This window comes from Fusarium poae, chromosome 3, assembly GCF_019609905.1.
Source record: "Fusarium poae strain DAOMC 252244 chromosome 3, whole genome shotgun sequence".
NCBI classification, from domain to species: domain Eukaryota; kingdom Fungi; phylum Ascomycota; class Sordariomycetes; order Hypocreales; family Nectriaceae; genus Fusarium; species Fusarium poae.
Window position 1 is genome coordinate 6,186,361 of NC_058401.1, and position 18,830 is coordinate 6,205,190.

The 18,830-nt window shown below is 46.7% G+C and overlaps 6 protein-coding genes across 6 annotated transcripts; 2 read left to right on the plus strand and 4 right to left on the minus strand.

The window, feature by feature from the left end:
- Positions 1–55: 55 nt before the first annotated feature.
- On the minus strand, positions 56–3,625 carry FPOAC1_009467 (uncharacterized protein; the record flags this gene model as incomplete). The annotated part of the gene is made up of 1 exon (XM_044853893.1): positions 56–3,625. The coding sequence occupies one exon, from the start codon at positions 3,623–3,625 to the stop codon at positions 56–58; it is 3,570 nt and encodes a 1,189-aa protein (XP_044706563.1).
- Positions 3,626–7,616: 3,991 nt separating this feature from the next.
- On the plus strand, positions 7,617–9,237 carry FPOAC1_009468 (uncharacterized protein; the record flags this gene model as incomplete). Its single annotated transcript, XM_044853894.1, has 2 exons — positions 7,617–8,003; positions 8,050–9,237. 2 exons carry the CDS (start codon positions 7,617–7,619, stop codon positions 9,235–9,237), a joined length of 1,575 nt encoding a protein of 524 aa, XP_044706564.1.
- Positions 9,238–10,693: 1,456 nt separating this feature from the next.
- FPOAC1_009469 (uncharacterized protein) lies at positions 10,694–12,050 on the plus strand (the record flags this gene model as incomplete). The annotated part of the gene is made up of 3 exons (XM_044853895.1): positions 10,694–11,342; positions 11,395–11,794; positions 11,849–12,050. 3 exons carry the CDS (start codon positions 10,694–10,696, stop codon positions 12,048–12,050), a joined length of 1,251 nt encoding a protein of 416 aa, XP_044706565.1.
- Positions 12,051–12,404: 354 nt separating this feature from the next.
- On the minus strand, positions 12,405–13,374 carry FPOAC1_009470 (uncharacterized protein; the record flags this gene model as incomplete). The annotated part of the gene is made up of 2 exons (XM_044853896.1): positions 12,405–12,963; positions 13,019–13,374. The coding sequence occupies 2 exons, from the start codon at positions 13,372–13,374 to the stop codon at positions 12,405–12,407; spliced, it is 915 nt and encodes a 304-aa protein (XP_044706566.1).
- Positions 13,375–14,111: 737 nt separating this feature from the next.
- Positions 14,112–14,867, minus strand: FPOAC1_009471 (uncharacterized protein; the record flags this gene model as incomplete). The annotated part of the gene is made up of 3 exons (XM_044853897.1): positions 14,112–14,300; positions 14,507–14,549; positions 14,608–14,867. The coding sequence occupies 3 exons, from the start codon at positions 14,865–14,867 to the stop codon at positions 14,112–14,114; spliced, it is 492 nt and encodes a 163-aa protein (XP_044706567.1).
- Positions 14,868–16,332: 1,465 nt separating this feature from the next.
- FPOAC1_009472 (uncharacterized protein) lies at positions 16,333–17,091 on the minus strand (the record flags this gene model as incomplete). Its single annotated transcript, XM_044853898.1, has 1 exon — positions 16,333–17,091. One exon carries the CDS (start codon positions 17,089–17,091, stop codon positions 16,333–16,335), a length of 759 nt encoding a protein of 252 aa, XP_044706568.1.
- Positions 17,092–18,830: the final 1,739 nt, after the last annotated feature.

An 18,830-nucleotide genomic window follows, 5' to 3' on the forward strand; every position in this document is an offset into this window, starting at 1 on the left:
TCCGTTCTGTTTCTATTCATGCATAAGAAGAGCACAAACAACAAGGCACTAGCTCCTAGATTCGCCCTTCTTCAAGAACTTCTCGCTCGATCTCAACCTGTCCGAATTCTCCTGTGCGTCGTCGCTCCATAACCCAACGTGTAGCGCCACTATCTTCCTCTTTGGTGTATGATATACTGTCGGCTGAGCCTTTATGCCGGTGTCCCATGCCAGGACGCTTGGGAACAACGCTTGGCTCGGCCATGCTAGCCCTATTGGAAGGCACTATGGGGCTCACCATAGCTGATGACGGCATGCTCTCTTCTGGGTCCGACACTGGTGAAATAGGGTTGTCATAAGACTTCGATGCAGGTCTACTAACATTGAGAGGGGGGGGTTGAACATCATTCTTAACTCCAGTTTCAAGTTTACCCAATGTCGGGACAGGTGGTGGGGACAGCGTGAAGCCAGGGATGCCACCTGTCAATGTCGGGCTTCCTGAGGCGCTTACGCTATCCGAGTCGTGGCTGATGGTAGAAAGAACCGAGTTCTTCCGGGTGTGGAAATTCGTTGGGCTCATAAAGCTCTGGCCCCAAGGTGAGGTGGACATGTCACCTCTTTCTGATCGTGGGGACCCGTTTTGGCTGGACACAAGGCTTGCCTGAGAACCTCCCCAAGCTCGGGACCTAAGCCGGAGAAGAGCAGATAAGGTCATCTCGTCGCCGCGATCACCAAGAAGGGCAAGTTGAGCCAGGCCAGGGCTTTGCAGGGGCGTTGTTCCTCCAAAGCCAGGCATACCAAGACTCATGAACGAGTTTCTGTTGGAGTATTCGGATCGCTCTGTGATGGGCGTAAGGTTCGGTTCTCTTGAGATCATACGTCCGCTGGTGCTACGATCTAAACCACCCTTTGGACCAAAGAAGCCACCATTAGCATATTCAAATTCTAGTCCTTGTTGTTGACCAGCTGAATAGAAGCCAAATTCCTGACCATACCAGCCATCACAGTCGTTCGCCAGAGCGCTTGCATTGGCTTCAGCGATGATGGCGTCGTCGTCGAGCTCCAGATCGGCCATATTCTCATATGTATCATCATAATCACCATAATCATCGAAACTCTCATAGTCGTCCTGGTTGAAGGCATTACCATGGTCTGGCATGTCCGCCGAATGATCTGGTACAGACAGGACGGTTTCAACAGGTAGTGGTGGTGGTGTTGAACCGCGTTGGAACTTGCCCGATGCTGCCGCTTTGTAAGCCGCCGCAGCGAGAGCAGCCTGATACGCTGCAAAAGGATCATCTCCTGAAGGAGACGACGATTGAACCACGGCTGTGGGAGCAGGAGATAAATTGGGGACAGGGCTGTCCCTCACAGCTTCGTGTTCGACCTCTTCTTTTTCACCAGCACTCAGCGATGTATGAGCCGTTGTCTGTGGGATCTCAGAAGTCGCAGAGAGCGGTTCTGTTGAGTCAGATGTTCTATTCGGTTCATCTTGATTTATGGATCGTTTCTGCGATTGGGCCTGCGCAAAGGCGCCTGCTATCGGTCGGCCAAATTGATCGGTATCGTTATTGTCAAATATCGATTCGTCAAAAGGAGTATCATCCCATTCTGGGGGAGCAGCAAGGTCCTCGGCGAATTCGTTTCTCTCAAATTCTAACATCCCATCGTCGTAATAGAGCTCGTCATCATTTATTGAGCGTCCCGTGATTATGGGTGGCAGGTCCTGGTTTTTCTGGAATGCGGCTTCATTCTTGAGACTAGGCACCCTCGGAATGTCCAATCCTTGAATTCCCAAGCCACCTGCCTCCATCTCTTGACTCATCCGCTGGTCGAGGGGTACTCTGGGAGACAACGGAGAAAGCATCTCTGGCGTATATTGGCTCGTGGCAAATCCAATCCGATTGCCCTCTGCATCCCTTGGGGTTGGCAAGAAGCCAGCGCTGCGAGGACTGGTTATTGATGATGTAGGACCCGATCGTTGAAAGACAAAGCCAGAAAAGTTTTCCTGGTCGTTGTCTGGATCAAGCTCTTCGTCCAAGTCATCAACCATGCTTCCATTAAGTGTGTTGTCAAAGGTACTGAGGGTTCTATTCAAAGTGTTGTTCATGTTGCCGCCCGTGTAATCGTCCATATGGTCATTTAGCCCATTGTTGTAATCAGTATCCATATCATCAAAGTCATCGCCAACCATGGGAATATCCTCTTCGAATCCATCATCGTCCATCATCGCATCGTAATCGAATCCATCATCGTCAAAATCCTCAAGGCGCGAGTCTCGTGGGGCAGGTGCATCTGCAGTCTTTTTCTCAAGCTCTCGTTGACGATGCCTGTCTTCAAGAAGTTTCTCCTGTTTTGCAGCACCAATCATGTCGAAACTGAACCTTGACGACGTACTCTTCATATGTCGAGGTATCGCAGACGGTATATCCTTTCCGGATAATCCAGATAGCGACGGACCTCGGGACCTCCCTGCTTGGTGAGAAACCGACGGTTCATCATGGACATATGCATCTTCATCGATCAAACGCGATGCTCGCGGCGACTTTGGCTGAACTGAAATCGGTGCGTTATCCTTGGGAGGTACTGGGGGCGCATCTGACAGTGTAAGAGCACCTAAGTCAGTCACGGCGGCTTGGGGCGCTGCAGAGGCTGTGCTTGGTGTCATCTTAAGCGCCCTTGAATCCTGTGAATAGATAGAATCGGACGCATCACTGGGCATACGTGTTGTCAAATTTGAAGCTGAGAGGGGTTGTTCAGTCTGAGTGGCCGATGGGCTTAGGAACATGTCTTGGACGGGAAGAGGAGCGGACATGGGGACTGGCGAAGCGAGAGATGTTTGCGTAGTATCCCTGTTTGGGGCGTTCCTCTTTGGCCGTGGTGCACTGAAATCGTGGACCCGAGTTCCCATGATGCGAGGATCATACACCGGATCCTCACGGCGCTTTGCCAAGGGTAATGGGCGCAAGTCAGGGGCATGCTGACTGTTTTTACGCCTCATCAATAGTGTTGACATTGGTTTCTTGAGAAACGGCAGCCCTTTCTTGGGCTTCGGGTTTTCGGTGTTGCTTGTTGTCTGTGTAAGCGAGGGCAGTTCTGTAACCAGACGGGTACCTGCAGGACGGCGACCGGTAGGCTGCTGAAGATCTGTGGGTGTGCTGAAAGAAGATGTAGCTCTCGTATTCTTTATGACCTGCGGCGACGGCCGTAAGGGGGAATTGTTTGAAGTCAATGATGGCTGAGAAGCTGAATGCTGACCAAGTAGACCAGTTCCTCTTTTGCTGTCGTTAGCTTCGGTAGCTTGTGCTTCCAGGTCACGCTGGTATTTTCTAAGAGCGACACCACCAATGAAAGACGATGTTTTGGATGTCGGCTGTGGTCGATTATCTAACGGGCTTGTCACTGCAGCATTTTGACGACCATCTCGTGACTTCACTATATCCTCTGTGGTAACGCGAGTTATAGGCGGTAGAGTAGGAGGCAAGGTGGACGGGTTCGACGATGTTGATCGCAATTCTGGAGAGAGAGCATCGGGGGAGAAAGGCACAGGGTGGCCAGCAGCAGGTGAAGTAGGAGTTTGATCAGGAGAGGGCGAGGTAGGATTCGATGACGGCCCTCGCCTGTGGAACCGCAGATGGGAGAGCATACCGAAGAACCGGGCTCTGCGTCGATTCGAGGTGAATCAAAATGTCGACAGCGGCTGGGTGGGGGTAGCGCGGGAGCGCTCAAGCTTGCGTAAGGTGACCGATACAATACGTATTTAGTGAGAAAAGGGCAGCGCATCCGTGGGTCAGCATCCGATGGTGTACGGTAAGGAGGTCGAGGCAAGCAATCGAGACGCGCTCACGACATGACTCAAGGGGTCGTAGTCGCAAGAGGCAAGACAAACATGGTGGTAGACTTGCTTGGGCTGGGCGTGGAGGGGACGGAGCCGGGTATCGATAGTGAGCAGCAAGGGAGCGTTGGTAATCCTGCACTACGCTGTAATGGGTTGTCGCAAGACCGAAGCAGGGGTATAGTTGATAAGTTGCCTTGGGGAAGAAAGGACGAGACGAGACGAGACGAGGTGAGATGAGATGGATGCTGTCAGAAGGGAGGCTGAGGCAGTTCCGGTACCAAAAGATAACCCAATCGATTCAAGACGTGGTTGGTGACGGATTTATGGTTTCAAAACACCCGATCCAAAAAGCCAGTCATGGATATTGCACGTGCATAAGCCACTTTAATCAATACGACTCTGACACAATTGCAAAAGTCGAGCAGAGTAAAACTGGGAGCCCCTTGGTTTAGTGACAGAATATAAAAGTACAAACATTGTCAAACATGGTGTAAACATCCAATGGAGCTATAAAGTTTGTTAACTATCGGCTTGGACACGTCCATAGAATAAGATTTAGATTTCTTTGAGAGGCTTGTCGTTGGTAGTGGGGCTATTGTGTCGCAACAGGCTTTGTGCCGTCTCTATAAAAAGAACCTAACCCTAGGTACCTTACTTACTTATCCCTTCCATTAACAAAACGTATCAACAATAATACAGAAAATTTTGCACGTAAGGCGCGCTCCTCTCGTGATGGTTCTTTTTTCTTTAGCGGGTAGTCTTCAACCTGACAATAACACCCCTTGTTTTGCGTGTAAAGGGCAGCTTTAGTTGCCTCCACTTAGACGATTACCCTTCATAATGGGAACCTCTCAAGAGCAGAACATACAGTATAATGGGACATGGCTTGGCAAAGGAGTCAGCATCATGTTTCTTGTTATATTATTAAGGGAAAGAGTCTCAGAGTCTTCTTTTTTTTGTCTTCTTTGCTGTAAAACATGACTTTGGCTCGCTTAACTATCTTGGCTCTGTAGTGATAATCTCCGTGCATGATTCACTTCAACTAGAACTAACTATAATTTGTTTCAAAGGACCTTAGTCGTTGAATTATAGTCCAGCATAGAACTGAAAAGGGCGAAAGCAATCTTGCGATCGTATACCAAAAAAATAAATAGTCCAGCATAGTCACCACAAGATACCGTTGTCCAGTTTCCCGTCAGAGTTGTTGGTTGCTTAAACATGATGCTGTCAGCTCAATCAATCCGGGGGGGGGGCTTTACTTGGGAGCAGTCATTATGAGGACAATGGGAAAACATTCATACCCAGCCTTGTAAATTCCCACCATACCACAACATGGCTGTCAGCGTTTAGTGGTGTCAACAAGTTAAAAGTCAATTGATAAGATTGGAAACGTCCTTCATGTGCAATTGCTGAACGTCATTGCTCGGTTTGATCTGAGCAAATGACCATTCTTTTGTCGAATACTACCTACCTACCTACCTACTGGTACATGACGTGCTTCTTATACTGTTCCATGTCCCCAACGAACGCCATCATGACGGCTGGTTAGATCAAGCGTAGTGTGGCATCACGTAGTCACGGTATGGATGCTGGTGATTAACTCTAATTGTTAAAGCGCAAGTTGCAACGATCAACGTACAAACAATAGGAAATTCTGATAAAAATGGCTTTCTATTTAAACCGTAGAGTATGTTAGCTAAAAAGACTGAATGTATATTGAATCTGTCTCACTTTGGTATCTCACTGATGATAACACATGTGGACCGTGTCAATTGATGTTACCCTAGACCACCCCAAAACAGCGTTATGGAATTTGCATGTTAGCTCGGTCCGGAGATTTATAAATCCTAAATGCCATAAGTCGGGCACGACAGACAGTTCGTGCGATTTTGAGAGTCTAGACTATTCCTTTGCAGGATAGAGACATACTGGTAGACTTCACTAGACAATCCAGGATGTTGAGGCTCGGCGGCGCAGGTTGGTAGAGGAGAGTGATGGGTAACTTAGCCGAGACCTCCAAACGTGGGGAAGCGACAAATGACGTACGTACACCTGAACCCCTGTATTATTGTATTATGGATTTAGGTCTTACAGGGGGTATTGACGAATTAAAAGAGTATATTAAGATTAGTCAGCTTTTATAAAATAGAGAATTCCTTAGAAAAAACTATTTAAATATTATAATTAAATAGATTATATTTTTCTTTAAAATATACTTAATATTATAAAAAAATAAGTATTCTATTTAGGTTATTAAGTAAAAATATATAATTAAAAAAGACCTTTTAGGATAGGCCCACTTACAATACAACCGCTAGACAAAAATTCAGGGTATGAGGTGTATTGTCTATATGGTCAACGTGATAAAAGAACAAGCATTATTAACAGTAGTACATCTGTTTTGGTGTAACCAAACATGTACAGTTAACTGCCTATCAATCGGCTACGTTGTTACCTTTTGAGGTATCATGTTTGGCCCGTCTCGTGGTTTATTACCGTTTATGGCGGACGGGCAAACAACAAACATTCATAATATCCATTAACGGCCCTGTTGCACTTTTCCCCACACAAAGGAACACCAAGATCGCAATACTGTATCCGTAACAATCTCACTGTGACGGTTGACGAATCAATTGCAGTAGAGATTACCCCCGGGATAGACGGCCCCTTGGCATGCGCTCCCTCTCGCTCTCCTGAGGCTGACCTCTTCACGTTAACAAGGTTAGGCGGCGCCAACCACCACAGTGACCGACCCGACCGACTCCACTGCTGACGACGCATTTCTTGGATGCAATTTACAGTCTACTCAGCCTGATGAAGCCAAGAAAAGATAAGGTACAACGAATAGCATTCCAGATATCCATGAATCTGAGGATAAAGGAAAGTGGTCTGCCACAACGGATGACGAGGCCGGAAGACGGCATCGGGATGTGGGTACAGCCATTCACTACCTACATAGTACATTGCGGCTTGTGACGTGACGTGATGCGACACAACTCCAAACAAAGCCTTTGATATCGCTTGAAACATAGGTAATGACTGGTAGTTTAGCTTCACCTCAGGGCTGAGTAGAGACTTGGCTACATTAAATCCCACAATTATACAAGGGTCTTCTCATCCTTTGCCTTGCATTTTTGCAGTGAATTCAACGTTCCTTGATACCGAGTCTCCCAAAAGGTCTTGGCCGCGCAACTGGTGACTCTTGGCGACTACCGTTAGATTTGCTCCAAGGTTTATTACTAGGGGAATCATTAGACTGAGAATATCCATGATAAGTCGCTTATCCCCCGCTGAATGGTGAGCGCTGAACTTATTTCTTACCCCAGGCACAGGCACGTCGACTCGGCTGCACGCGATAACATCCACCTCGTGGGCGACTATCAGACATTATTTTCCCATCCTCTACAAATTGCATCACAAAATCTGCCTCGCTTCTATTTTCATCATTAGTCGGCCGCTCATATCCGTTATTCGCTGTTAAATTCCTGGCCTAGTCTGTTCTCGATCCGCCTCGCTCAAACTTAATCACCGGCTCTCACTGTCAACGCCTACCTAAACGACGACGCTTTAATCACAGGTGGAATTTGATATTCGCTATCGACGGAACTGTTGCCTCACAACCGGATCATCGGCAACATAGTCATATTCCAGTTCTTGACATCCTTTCCCTCTCTTGTTTCTGTTCCTGAGCCACAAATCAATAACAAGAAATAAATTTATATGTTCCGCTCAAGGCCCCAATCCGAGTATTCATTTCCCCTAGACCTGTCTTAATCCGACCTTATTACTTCAACAAATCATGATAAACACATCATGGAAGTCGCCTGCCGAGCTCGATCATCAAATCCCCGGTCGTCGTGACAGCCAGGACTCCGTCATGAGCAGACTCGGTGGCAAGAACGTCTTTATCTTCTGCTCTTCTCGCATGTGGCGCGGCGTACCCAAATTCTTACTCCAAATATCTGCCATATTTTTCACCAGTTTCCTTGTTTTTGGCATTTTGCCAGATCGGTTATCTGGCGGACAACTTGGATATGGATATAGGGGAATATTCCCTTGGGGGAGCTATGAGCCAGAACCTGATCGAAATATCAGGATCGTGGTCTTCGGCTCACCCGATGTTGTAGGCAACGTACAAGATCCCTCATCAGAGCGCAAAACATGGACAGAGGAGCTATGCGATGAGGTAAAACAAAACATCCGATTCATCATTCCCGCTAACCCCTGAATAGCTCGAATGCACTTCGTATCTATCGTTTGTACCAAAGTCTCAGCCGAAGAGGGGTCTCATCAACAACGACATGTACGAGGAGGCAGTCCAGGATCTTCTCAACACTACTAAATTCACCAATGTGAAGGAAAAGCCAGCCTTGAATTACAAGTATATCGCTAAACAGTATCCCACTCCCTCCAAGGTCCCTGACCTGGCGAGCCAAGTCCAGAGCTTTCTCGCAATGCCACCACCTGAAGAGACCCCACGCGAGACGGTCTGGATATTCAGCTTTGGAACGTGGGAGATCTGGAATATGGCAGCAATGCCAAGACAGGAATCGGAAGATGCCATCACCTACATGGTCAGACAAATCCTCGACCAGGCTGAGATACTCTACGAACGATCGCTTGACCCCACTTCTATCGCCTACTCCGATTTCTGGACAAACGCGACCGATTCACAGATCAGTGAATTGACGGCACCCGGCGCTTTGGACAAAGTCGACAGACGCAAGTTTGAAAGCTTCCGTATCATCGTGCCCACAATATTTGACATTTCCCTCACACCTGGCTGGCAAGGTCGGAAGACGCCACCTGCGCCTAACAATGTTGTCGAGCAGACCCGAAACGCCGCAGAATTGACGAAATACTGGAACCAAGAGGTGGACTTTGCAGTTGCCGAATGGAAAGAAAGGACAACAAAGAAGCCAAAAAGGCCGACATTAGGCACTGAAAAAGGAGAGAAGACTAAGAGGGCTGAGAGCGTCGAGCCTGTTGAGCACAGCGAGGACACCAAAGAATCGGCGAAAGCTACGTACGAAAACCATCGAGTTATTCAGGCCCCATATCCCATGCGCAATGGGCTACTGGTAAACATCGACCAAGGAGTCCTGGATGCTATGACTGAAGGCGATATGGAACGTGCGGCAGTCGTGGATTTGAGAGGACGCGGAACGCTGTCCGCTAACGATTCGATGCGGTTCGCCGATGTCTGGACACCTTGTGTCAGAGGGGATTTGGCGGATCTTAAGATCAACGAGAAAGAGATCAAGACAGAATGTGAGATCGAACACGACCATCTCTTCTACGACTCTTTTACCATTAGTGAGAGGGCTATGAAAGGTGTGGTGAAGTCGATTATGGGAGATGTTAGGGAGGAGCTTTTCAATGTGGAAGAAAAGCGAGGCTGGTTGTATGGCGGTTGGTAGTTTGGGAGAAGGACGTGTCTTTTCATTTTCCTCATCCATTTTGCATTCGTCAGTGATATTGACTGACAGATACCCGAGGGATAGGAAGCAAGCCAGGGAGGTATATGTACAAATAAGGACGACATGAGCGGTTGGCGTTTTGGAGAATGCAGATCACTTCAGCCTACTAGGTCACATACACGAACAATACTTTGTACACGAGAGCCAAGCTATCTGCATATGAATTGAGCTCTGTACCAAGTAGCGCATATGTCTAACTAGCCTAGACGTTCTCAAACATTAACAAATGGCCCGAGATGTAAACGGACCTCCCGAGACCAAGATTGCTGGTTTCAATTTGTTGATGATCTACCGGGAAGCGAGACGCTAGCTAACGGGAATATGGAGCCTAGTATGCGGATAAAATCGAGATACAGCTACCTCAAAATTTAAAGTAAATGTTATTCAGCAGGGCCCCATTTTTCATTCCTACCTATGGGCTACCTACCTACTCAAGTATCAGAAAATTCGGTCCCTGAAAGTATAAGAGACAAAACAGGTAGCCATTCGACATAATGCTTAGAGCAGACTTTCAAAGACCAGTCCTCAACTGAATAGATACCTAGGTACCTAGGTCTGTACTGTAATGGATTTATAGAAGTCTGACGTAATACGTTAGTTCATATCATCCTGGTCATGCCCTTTTTATTCGCCTGTCCAGACAAAGAACCGCGGTCAATAATCTTAGTATGAGAACATGGTTTTTAATCAACAAATCCATGTTCCAAGTCTTGTTTCAATAGCTTAAAGTACCCGCCACACAGCCTACTGCAAGCCGCCCACCAACCGTCCAATCTTGGTCATTCTTCTGGGCATAGTGTCCTCTAACACCCACGCGGATAACAACCTATCCACCCCCACAAGTCTAAAGCCCAAGAGATCTGCGTCGCTAGCATCACGCAGCGACGTCACAAGGGGAGTCACTCAAGTTAAAATGGAACAAACAACGTCGCAGCCATTTGCATATTCCCTGTCGGTGTCATTGATAGCGTTATGTCCCAAACCCATGAGGTCACGGATACTAGATAGGCAGGGAAGCAAATTTAGGCCAGCACTTAAAATGCTGTCCAGTAGCTCTGATGGGAGGCGCACTTTCCACTTGCTATGTATGACCGAGACCTTGACTCTTCAACTTACCTAGGTACTCTAGTATCTACCTACTATTTAGACTCTGTCTTAAGAATAAACACAAGACATTGTCTCACTGCCTATTTGACGCCTCTTTCTTTATTATAAGACATACTCTTTCTCCGAAAACCTGACTTGACACCCACGCGACCTTGCGGCTCCTGATACAGTCTCACTCACTGTTCTTAGGACTCATTCTTAGCACGGGACCTTGTCCGCCGCCTCGAGCCAGTTTTCACACGATATTCCTGTGTAATATATAGCTCAGACTGCGCTACTGTGACTCAAGATGGACGACAAACTAGATTTTGATCCTCGCTCATTTGCAGCCGAAATGCAACTACGTACTCGAAAAGCCCGAAACTTTGACAAGGTCGAGCACGACCTGCCCGACCCCAAATCCGCTGCCTTTCAGAAAGCTCAAACCGCCGCTCTTGCAGGACCCGTTAATGTCTCAGGATGGCTTTCGCGCGTCGCAGGGTGGAACCCTTTCGGTAAAGCTGTCGACGCTGGTGATATCCTGTGGCTGATGGACAACACGGCCTACCGCAACCCCGAGACCGATCAGTGGGAGGCCGAATTTGTCGCTGCCGTTTTTGAGAATGAACCAAAGTGTCGCGTAGCGGACATAGTGTCTGGCATCGCTTCGACGCTTGGTTTGGCAGAGGATGCGGCTGAGCGTGACGTTATTGAAGAGAGGATCATTCCATTCCTTTGGGATATTCAGGCGGCCAGAGTTTTCTGGATCGAACACAAGAAGAAGGAGATCAAGTTGGGACCTACTAGTATCAATGGTATTACGACGAGCGTTCAGCCTGTTGACCGATACCATAAGGGGTCGATTGTTGATGCGACAGCGCTGGTACCCCATGGAACGAAGGGAATACACGACATGCAGACATACTATGCCGGACCTGAGGGCTGGGCTGTTATATCGGGTTTGTTCCCGTACCGCATACCTACCAGAGCTTTGCAGCTAACAGAGCCCAGATGTTGATGATACTATCAAGGTCACCTTGACCAGTGACCCTCTTGGCATTCTCAAGTCTACTTTTATCGATGAGCCGACGCCGGTTCCTGGAATGCCCGAACTTCTCTCAGATCTGCAAACTCTACTCCCCCGCGATACCCCCTGGTTTTATCTATCAGCATCACCATACAATCTGTACCCTCTGTTGCGCGATTTCCGTGAACGATACTATCCACAAGGCCAGCTCATCCTTCGTGACTCGAGTTGGCGCACAGTAGCGGGCTTATTGTCAGCGCTCACTATGGGAACCGAGGAGTACAAGACGGACCGTATGAAGAAGATCCAGTCCTGGTTGCCAAAGAAGAAGCTGATTCTCATCGGCGACTCGACGCAATCTGATCCTGAGGCCTACGGTGAGATGTGAGTTGCTACCTGACTCGAGGTCTTTACATGTGGCTGACTGACTCATTATAGTTACCGCACGTTCCCAGGCTGGGTCAAGATGATCCTTATCCGCAAGGCTACTGATGTGGCTGCTTTTGGCATCGACGAGAAAAACCAGCTTGAGCGTTTTGAAAAGGCTTTCAAACACGTACCGGTCGAGGCCTGGCATGTTTTCGAAGATCCGAGCGAGTGTCGAAACATTGTGCGGGACGTAATTCGAAAGAGGGGCTGAGCTATTTGTGTCTGTTCCTTTTTGAGTTGCAATAGACGGTGCGAATTGGTCTACTGTCTTATTGCTAAGGTCATGATCGATGATGCGATTACAAGTTGGATAATGTATCATACCTCGTTCTTGGAGATGTTCTTTATTTCCACCCGCAGTCCTTTTCTTACACACCAACCTCTGTTGTTGATTCCCCTGTAGTGGATCATTTCATCTTGCTCGACTCGGAGCTTGGTATCTGAAATCCGCTCGTCATAAGCACCCGGAAGATCAAGTAATAATAGCAAAACCATGACCAATGTCCCTCACTGTAACATTGCCCAAACCAGTTACTCATTCTTTCTCATTGCTAAGTCGTTGTCCTCAATCGGAAACCACAACACGGTCGACATCGCCATTGGTGTGTTGCTCAACCTCTTCGCCTGACATTTCTCCAGAACAGTCGTCGAGGCTATTAGCATGTCTGATGACACTGATACGATTACGCTTGTCAGGCGCTGCTTCTATCCTGATTGCCTGATCTGTTCTTTCATCCAAGTCGCCTGGCACGAATATCTGAATCTGAGCGACAGGGAAAATGTATGATAATAGCAGGGACTTTGTTCGATGATAGACGGAAGCGCTATTACTGTTTTCGAAATAGAGCCTCAAAGTTCTGATATTACCACTGCTGCTTGATGTTGTCAAAAACAAACGGTAGTAGTGGTCGAAATAGGACGAACTAATTCTCCAGCCCGAGCCACTGTGCTCATGTCGGCGGCATATGGGCTCCGTGTAGCAGCCACATTGAGTACAATAAAGATCGATGGACTGAGCAAGCGATGAGAAATGCACAAAAAGACCTTCAAATACTATCACATCTTTGACGCAGCGGAAGGAAATGGTATTGGTCTGATAGAGGACTGGGAGACCCTGGAGGTATCTATAATGTTGTTAGACAATGCATGCAAACGCATGGGGAATATATGACGACTTACGCAGATTGGCAAGTTCTGAGGATACTTGTGGACAGGAAACACCACTTATGGTTATTTTCTTCGTGGTAGTGAGGAATTGCACTTCGTTCACGAAGACAGACGCAATGGACCCATCTCGAAACCTTGCTAGGAGCTCCTTCTCGTTCGTATTTGTCGTCCTTATGACGAAGATGAACGTGAACAAGTTTATCCCCAAGTAGTTCGGTAAAGATCATTTGTTGAATCTCAGCTGGTAACGTGAGAAGAGGAGATTGGCCTTGTGTTGCTGTTGGAAGTGTGAATTTGGCTTCTCTTCTGAACTGCTCTGCAGGCGTTAGCGGAGGAGGAGTGTCACTCCTTCTTTCGCGGCGAAACATGATGAGCAAAGGTAAACCCAATCAAAGCTGGATTGAAGTCGAGATTGAGGCGAATTTGAGAGAAAAATCTGAAAACACTTGGGATGAGGGTGAGGAGATGTCGAGAGCTGTTGTGGTGCCAGGGTAGTACTACCTAGGTACCTAGGTAGGTACCCAAGGTTAGTAGACAGGTAACACAAACCAACAAAAGCAACAAAAGTAAGCCAGTACTTACTAGTCCTTACTCGAAGCTGACCAAAAGCAATATAAAGTCAAGTCAATAATAGTAAGGCTTGTCTTATTTCGGAAATAATAAAAGAAACTACTAATCTAGGTGCGTGCCTATCGAATAAAACGAGGCGAACACAATTTGACGGTGAGGTGAATCAATGTTTTTATGCACTTTGGCGGTTCTTACTTTTTGGGATGAATGCATTGCCGTGACTCTTTCAAGTTCTATGAAGAAAGTTGGTGCATGTGATATATGCAAGACATGCATTTGTGGCCATGGATTCGTGTAAGCTGCAGCTGTACGCGCTGTTGGAGGTCGACTGCATAGACCCGCCTTAAGTTACAGCCTCGTTTCTGGCCCTTGTGCGCATGCTACCGTACAACAAAAGCAACCAACACTGAATAATCCGGTCTGATTTGCTACATCTACTACATACTAGACATTTACCGAGACAAGGGAATGCGGATGATCTTGCCGACAAGTCATTCCACCTCCGCCGTTCCGGCTGTCGTTGTTATTGTTCGTATCAGTCATCTTCCTCATCCGATTCATCCACGTATTGCACAAGAGTGACCTCGATTTCCTTGTTCTGGCATCCGAATCTTTCTAGCTGTCCTTTCGCGATGTCAACCATCGTAGGCACCAGCTCCAAATATGCATTGTTCTTACCCCCCCCCATAGCCCTGTCGCAAGGCACGTCGTCAACAACGAGACCCTGCGTTCGTGTCGGGTTGTCGACTTCATACTCAAACGCATTCGCTTAAAATCGGCAGCGCGAAGCTCTCTGAATGCGTTGAAGAGTAAAGAGGGACAGAAAATGCTCAAATCAATGTCCAGATGCAAATTTATCCTCAAAATGTTGTCTCTCGAGCTCAAAAACCGCCCATGGAACCTCTTGAAGTCGTTCACTCCTCTACATACAAAGTCGTTTGAGTAATACAGCTCATCAATACCTGTGGCGTATCTTTTCGAGTCATCAGCGTTTGAGTGCAAGCGTTAAGAAAGTGGAGGATCGCACTCACGCCAAAGTACAGCTTTGGAGAATGTTAAAAGATAGACGGTCCTCAGTGTCATTGTGTGTTTTGTCAGGGCCTTTAATGATCAAACCATGTGTCCAACACTCGGGCTCAGAATACCATCTGGTATGTACAAAAATGGTTCGGTCTCCAAAGAGATATCTGTATATGTCTCGCAAAATCTCAAGTGGCAACTTGAAGAGCCAGGCATCTTGTTGATCATTCCGGACCCCTGAGGACAATCGGTCGTGACACTGGGAAGTCATTGTCTGAAGATTGGGGCTTGAGAATCATGAGGAGTCTAGGGCGTCCTCGTTTTCTGAAACAATTGTGGACAAGTTGAGACTTCGCAGACAGCGCAGAGAGATGCTGAAGAAAGAGCAAGTAGACTCGAAGAGGATCCGATCCATGATATTTATCTCAAAGTCTATGGTTCCTCTTCCCTAAGCTCCAAGGACCATGCTGTTTCCACTTTCGTTGCCAGAGTTTCATCGCTCATGATCTTGGTGTCTTCGGTATATCCCGCTGTGAGCCAATTAAATTGAGGGCTGCCATGGTATAAATGCACTGCTCTGCGAAGTTAATTGGTAGGAAGAGCAAGGTTTGAGAGGGAAAGGCTGACGAAAGAGATTGTTTTGTTGACGCCCTAACGTGTGGAGTTTATCGTTCGCAATGAGTTCTGACGTGGAAAACACGCGACCTCGAGCAGAGTTTCTGGCCCTCTGATAACCAATGGCAGGACATTCAACAAGAAGGGTGAATATACTGAGTCTGGGTGTCTGGGAAACTCGCAAAGCATGACAAGACCCCAGAGTCTCTCCGTCAAACAGTGTTGACTTTCGTCCTTATCAAACAATATTATAGCTTCCAGATCTATTACCCCCAGGTCCAGTTATCAACCACTTTGTTAAACTGGGAGATGTATTCGTCTTTTTCCTTTAAACGGATTATTTAAAGATTAGTAACAGAATGTTAAAAGAAAAATGGTCTTATGTAACATCAACCTGCTTAAGACATCGTTTGACAAGGTGTAGTTCATTTAAGCTCATGTTATTACGGCAATAAGCCCAATTCGTCTCTAGATGAACCATGCATCGTATATGATTGGCCCGTCGCGATATCAAGGTGACAATGGCATCCAATAAGTCCCAGCCCATGTTTATCGCCCTGTGCCTGTTCAGCGAACCGTTTCACATTAGTCAACAGTGGCCAGTCAAACGCGAGCATGCAACTTGATCACTCTATCCGCCCACTTGACATTAATTTTCACTATGCTTGTGTGTGCACTTTATAGATGATTTTCAAAAAAATAATAATGAGGTCAAGCTACTATCGCTATAAGTGGACATTTTCCCTCATGAGGCATGCTCTTGTGACCCCTGCAAGTATTTTATACCATTCTTGTCCACATCTTTAACTTCAAACTAGCACGCTTAGTCCTCTTGTTGATATCGCGGCATCTGTATAGGCTCAAACAAGCCAATCGCATAGTTTTCTGCTGATATAATGTTGGTGTTTGCTCTGTTCCTTTGTCTGCCGCACATGAGTACTAATTTGTTGAGGCGTAGTTCTCTGCCAAAGCACATGCGATTCCAGATGGAATGTAGTATTCAATGAACACATCTATCGTGTTATGGTAAAAACGGGCGGAGATCAAAGTGTTGATAGGAAGAGCCCTTGAAAACTTGTCTTGACGCGTCAATTGCCTCTTTTATCACCTCGATGGCCACTCTAATCGCTGATTTGATCGTCGCGGTCGTCTGGGTAGCCGTACTTATAGCTTCTACCGAGGTACACTAGTCCAGTAAGCTCAAGTTCCTCATCGCTAGTATAGTGTTCCAGAAATTTGAAAGTGATTTTGCCGGGGCTTCGAACTGTCAAGTTCCTAACTGATGGCTTGAAGCATGATGGCAATATGAAAGTTGTATCGCTTTTCGAGTAGGATAGGAAATGTTTCAACGCCTCAATAGTATTCTGCTGGGCTTGAATGCTCACTTTGTCAGTTTGGTAGTAGGACTTTGCCAACCAGATCTTTACTTTGGATGCGCGGAAATCATCCACAACCCAGTAAAGCAGATCAAGAAGGGGAACGGAATGCTCTAGTTCAGGCCTGAAAGTACAGTTGAATTCGAGATTCTGAGGCCATGAACGACGCGGAATGTCTTTTGTGAAATGAATGCAGTCAATTGGCGAGCGAGAAACGAATGTGGCAGAACCATAGAGAGCAACACGCCCTTCAGAGTACCTAATTATTTTCATCAGCATGGCCACGATTCGGCACAAACTCTGATATCCAGACTTACGCCTGTTGGCAGGTATACAGTAAGTTGGACTCCAATGTTTCTGACGTGTGAGAGCAGCTGTGGTAGTTGCGAACAAAGCTGTTCGGGTGAAGAGCGCATCCTTTAGGGCTGTGTTCTTCTTGACAGAGTACATAGGACCAACCATGCTTACGTTTGCTCTGGTCATTCCGCTCATGGTAGCGGACATGTACTCTGAGGAAACCGAACAGCTGATGGTATATTTTCTGCCGGATGTCGTGGTTGAGTTTAGTGAAAAAGGGTGAAACGAACTGAGGTAACTGTTGTCGCACATAGTCCGATGACGGCGTCGGTGTCGGTGACGGCGTCAGCGACAATGACGAACCTCTTTCGGCACATTCCCAACACATGCTATCGCAATCTATTGACGGTGAGGACTCTACTCAAGGAAGAAAAATAGATAGAAAGGTCCCAGAGTTGGAAATGATACCGAGTATTGACCTTTGCTTTGTGCTGCCAGTACCTATCGTGCGGTCTGCTGCTGAAAAAGGCCGATTGTCGCCTCTGAAGAGTTCTGGTATGTGGACGATCTTGGTCTTCTTGGTCAGTTAGAGGTGGATTTTGTCTATGAAGAAAGAAGAAAGCAGTAGTTATCTAGGTAGTACCTACCTAAGATGGGAAGGGAAGGGAAGCAACGAAAATGATCATTCGCACGGCAGGAGGGAAGGAAGCCCAGGAGCAGTTACTGGTTATGTGTCAAATTGAAGGCAACAGGAATATTTACTAAGGTTTAAAACAGTTCGAACCCAATTCACTTACATCTTGAGAAGGCGAATGGTCAGAATTACTCAGATAAGAAGGGCAAAATATTGTGCTGTTACTCCTATACAGGTTACAGAATAATGACCCCCCTTTACTGAGATCTCTGGACCTCATTAAACTAAGACCCAGTTCGTTCTAGATTTCTTCAAGTATTAGAACGTAATTGAATCAAGTATTAAAGGCTGAATACGCATCATTCCTTGATGTTAGATGTTTACTCCTTTATGCCACCACTAGCTATGGTTTAGTATTAGGAACATTGACCGCTTGAGGTATGAGAGACAAACTTCTGCTACCTGCTAGAACGGCAACCATGAGAAGACAGTTTCAAATTCGATATAGAAACAATCAGTCTCAAGGACTGTGGTTTGTCCATCTATACGTGTTGTAGCTCGGCAAGTTACAGTCTTGAGAAGCAAGACGTACAGAGCTGTATATCATAGATATTATTACTATAAGCTCCCCAAGGAAGACCAAATTCTACTGTAGTGTGATGCTCTTGGCCTCTAAGGGAAGAGTGGAATTTCGTCTAGAAACAGGAAGTAATCCAGATAGCAGTTAGGTACTACGCAAAGCAAATGCCAGGTATTCTCACACTGTACTTCAATGTGTGATGTTAGTCCCTCTTTGGGCCAATACGTGTTATAAGAACTCGATAGATGCCGAAACGCTCGCTGTATATAGAATAGAATTACTAGTAATGAGCCTCGCGAAAAAGAATATCAGCCTTGACATTGTTCGAGCTTTTGAATGCACAAGTTCACATATGCTTCGCCTGTTCTGTCACGGTGTCTAGTCTGTACCTAGGCCATGTACCACCACACGGGCTACGAGAGGGAACCGCAAAGTCACTTTGTTTTGCAATAGACGTCCTACTTATATAAAAAGGTTCAAGTGCAGCAAAGGCACAATTAAATACTGCGACTGGTCTTGAGGCTGTTTCACCTTACACTCCTTCAGAACAAGCCATGCTTGAGATTGAGTGTCGGCCAGCTTCCAGTCATTTCACATGTCACAAGCATCAATATCCTACGTCCAGTCTACATTGAGCGAATATAGCAGCGCGACCAAGGGCGTGACAGACAAAAGGGGGTTATAGGGTGCACATGGAAAGTTTAGGGATAGGCTGCCTACCTGTTTATCATC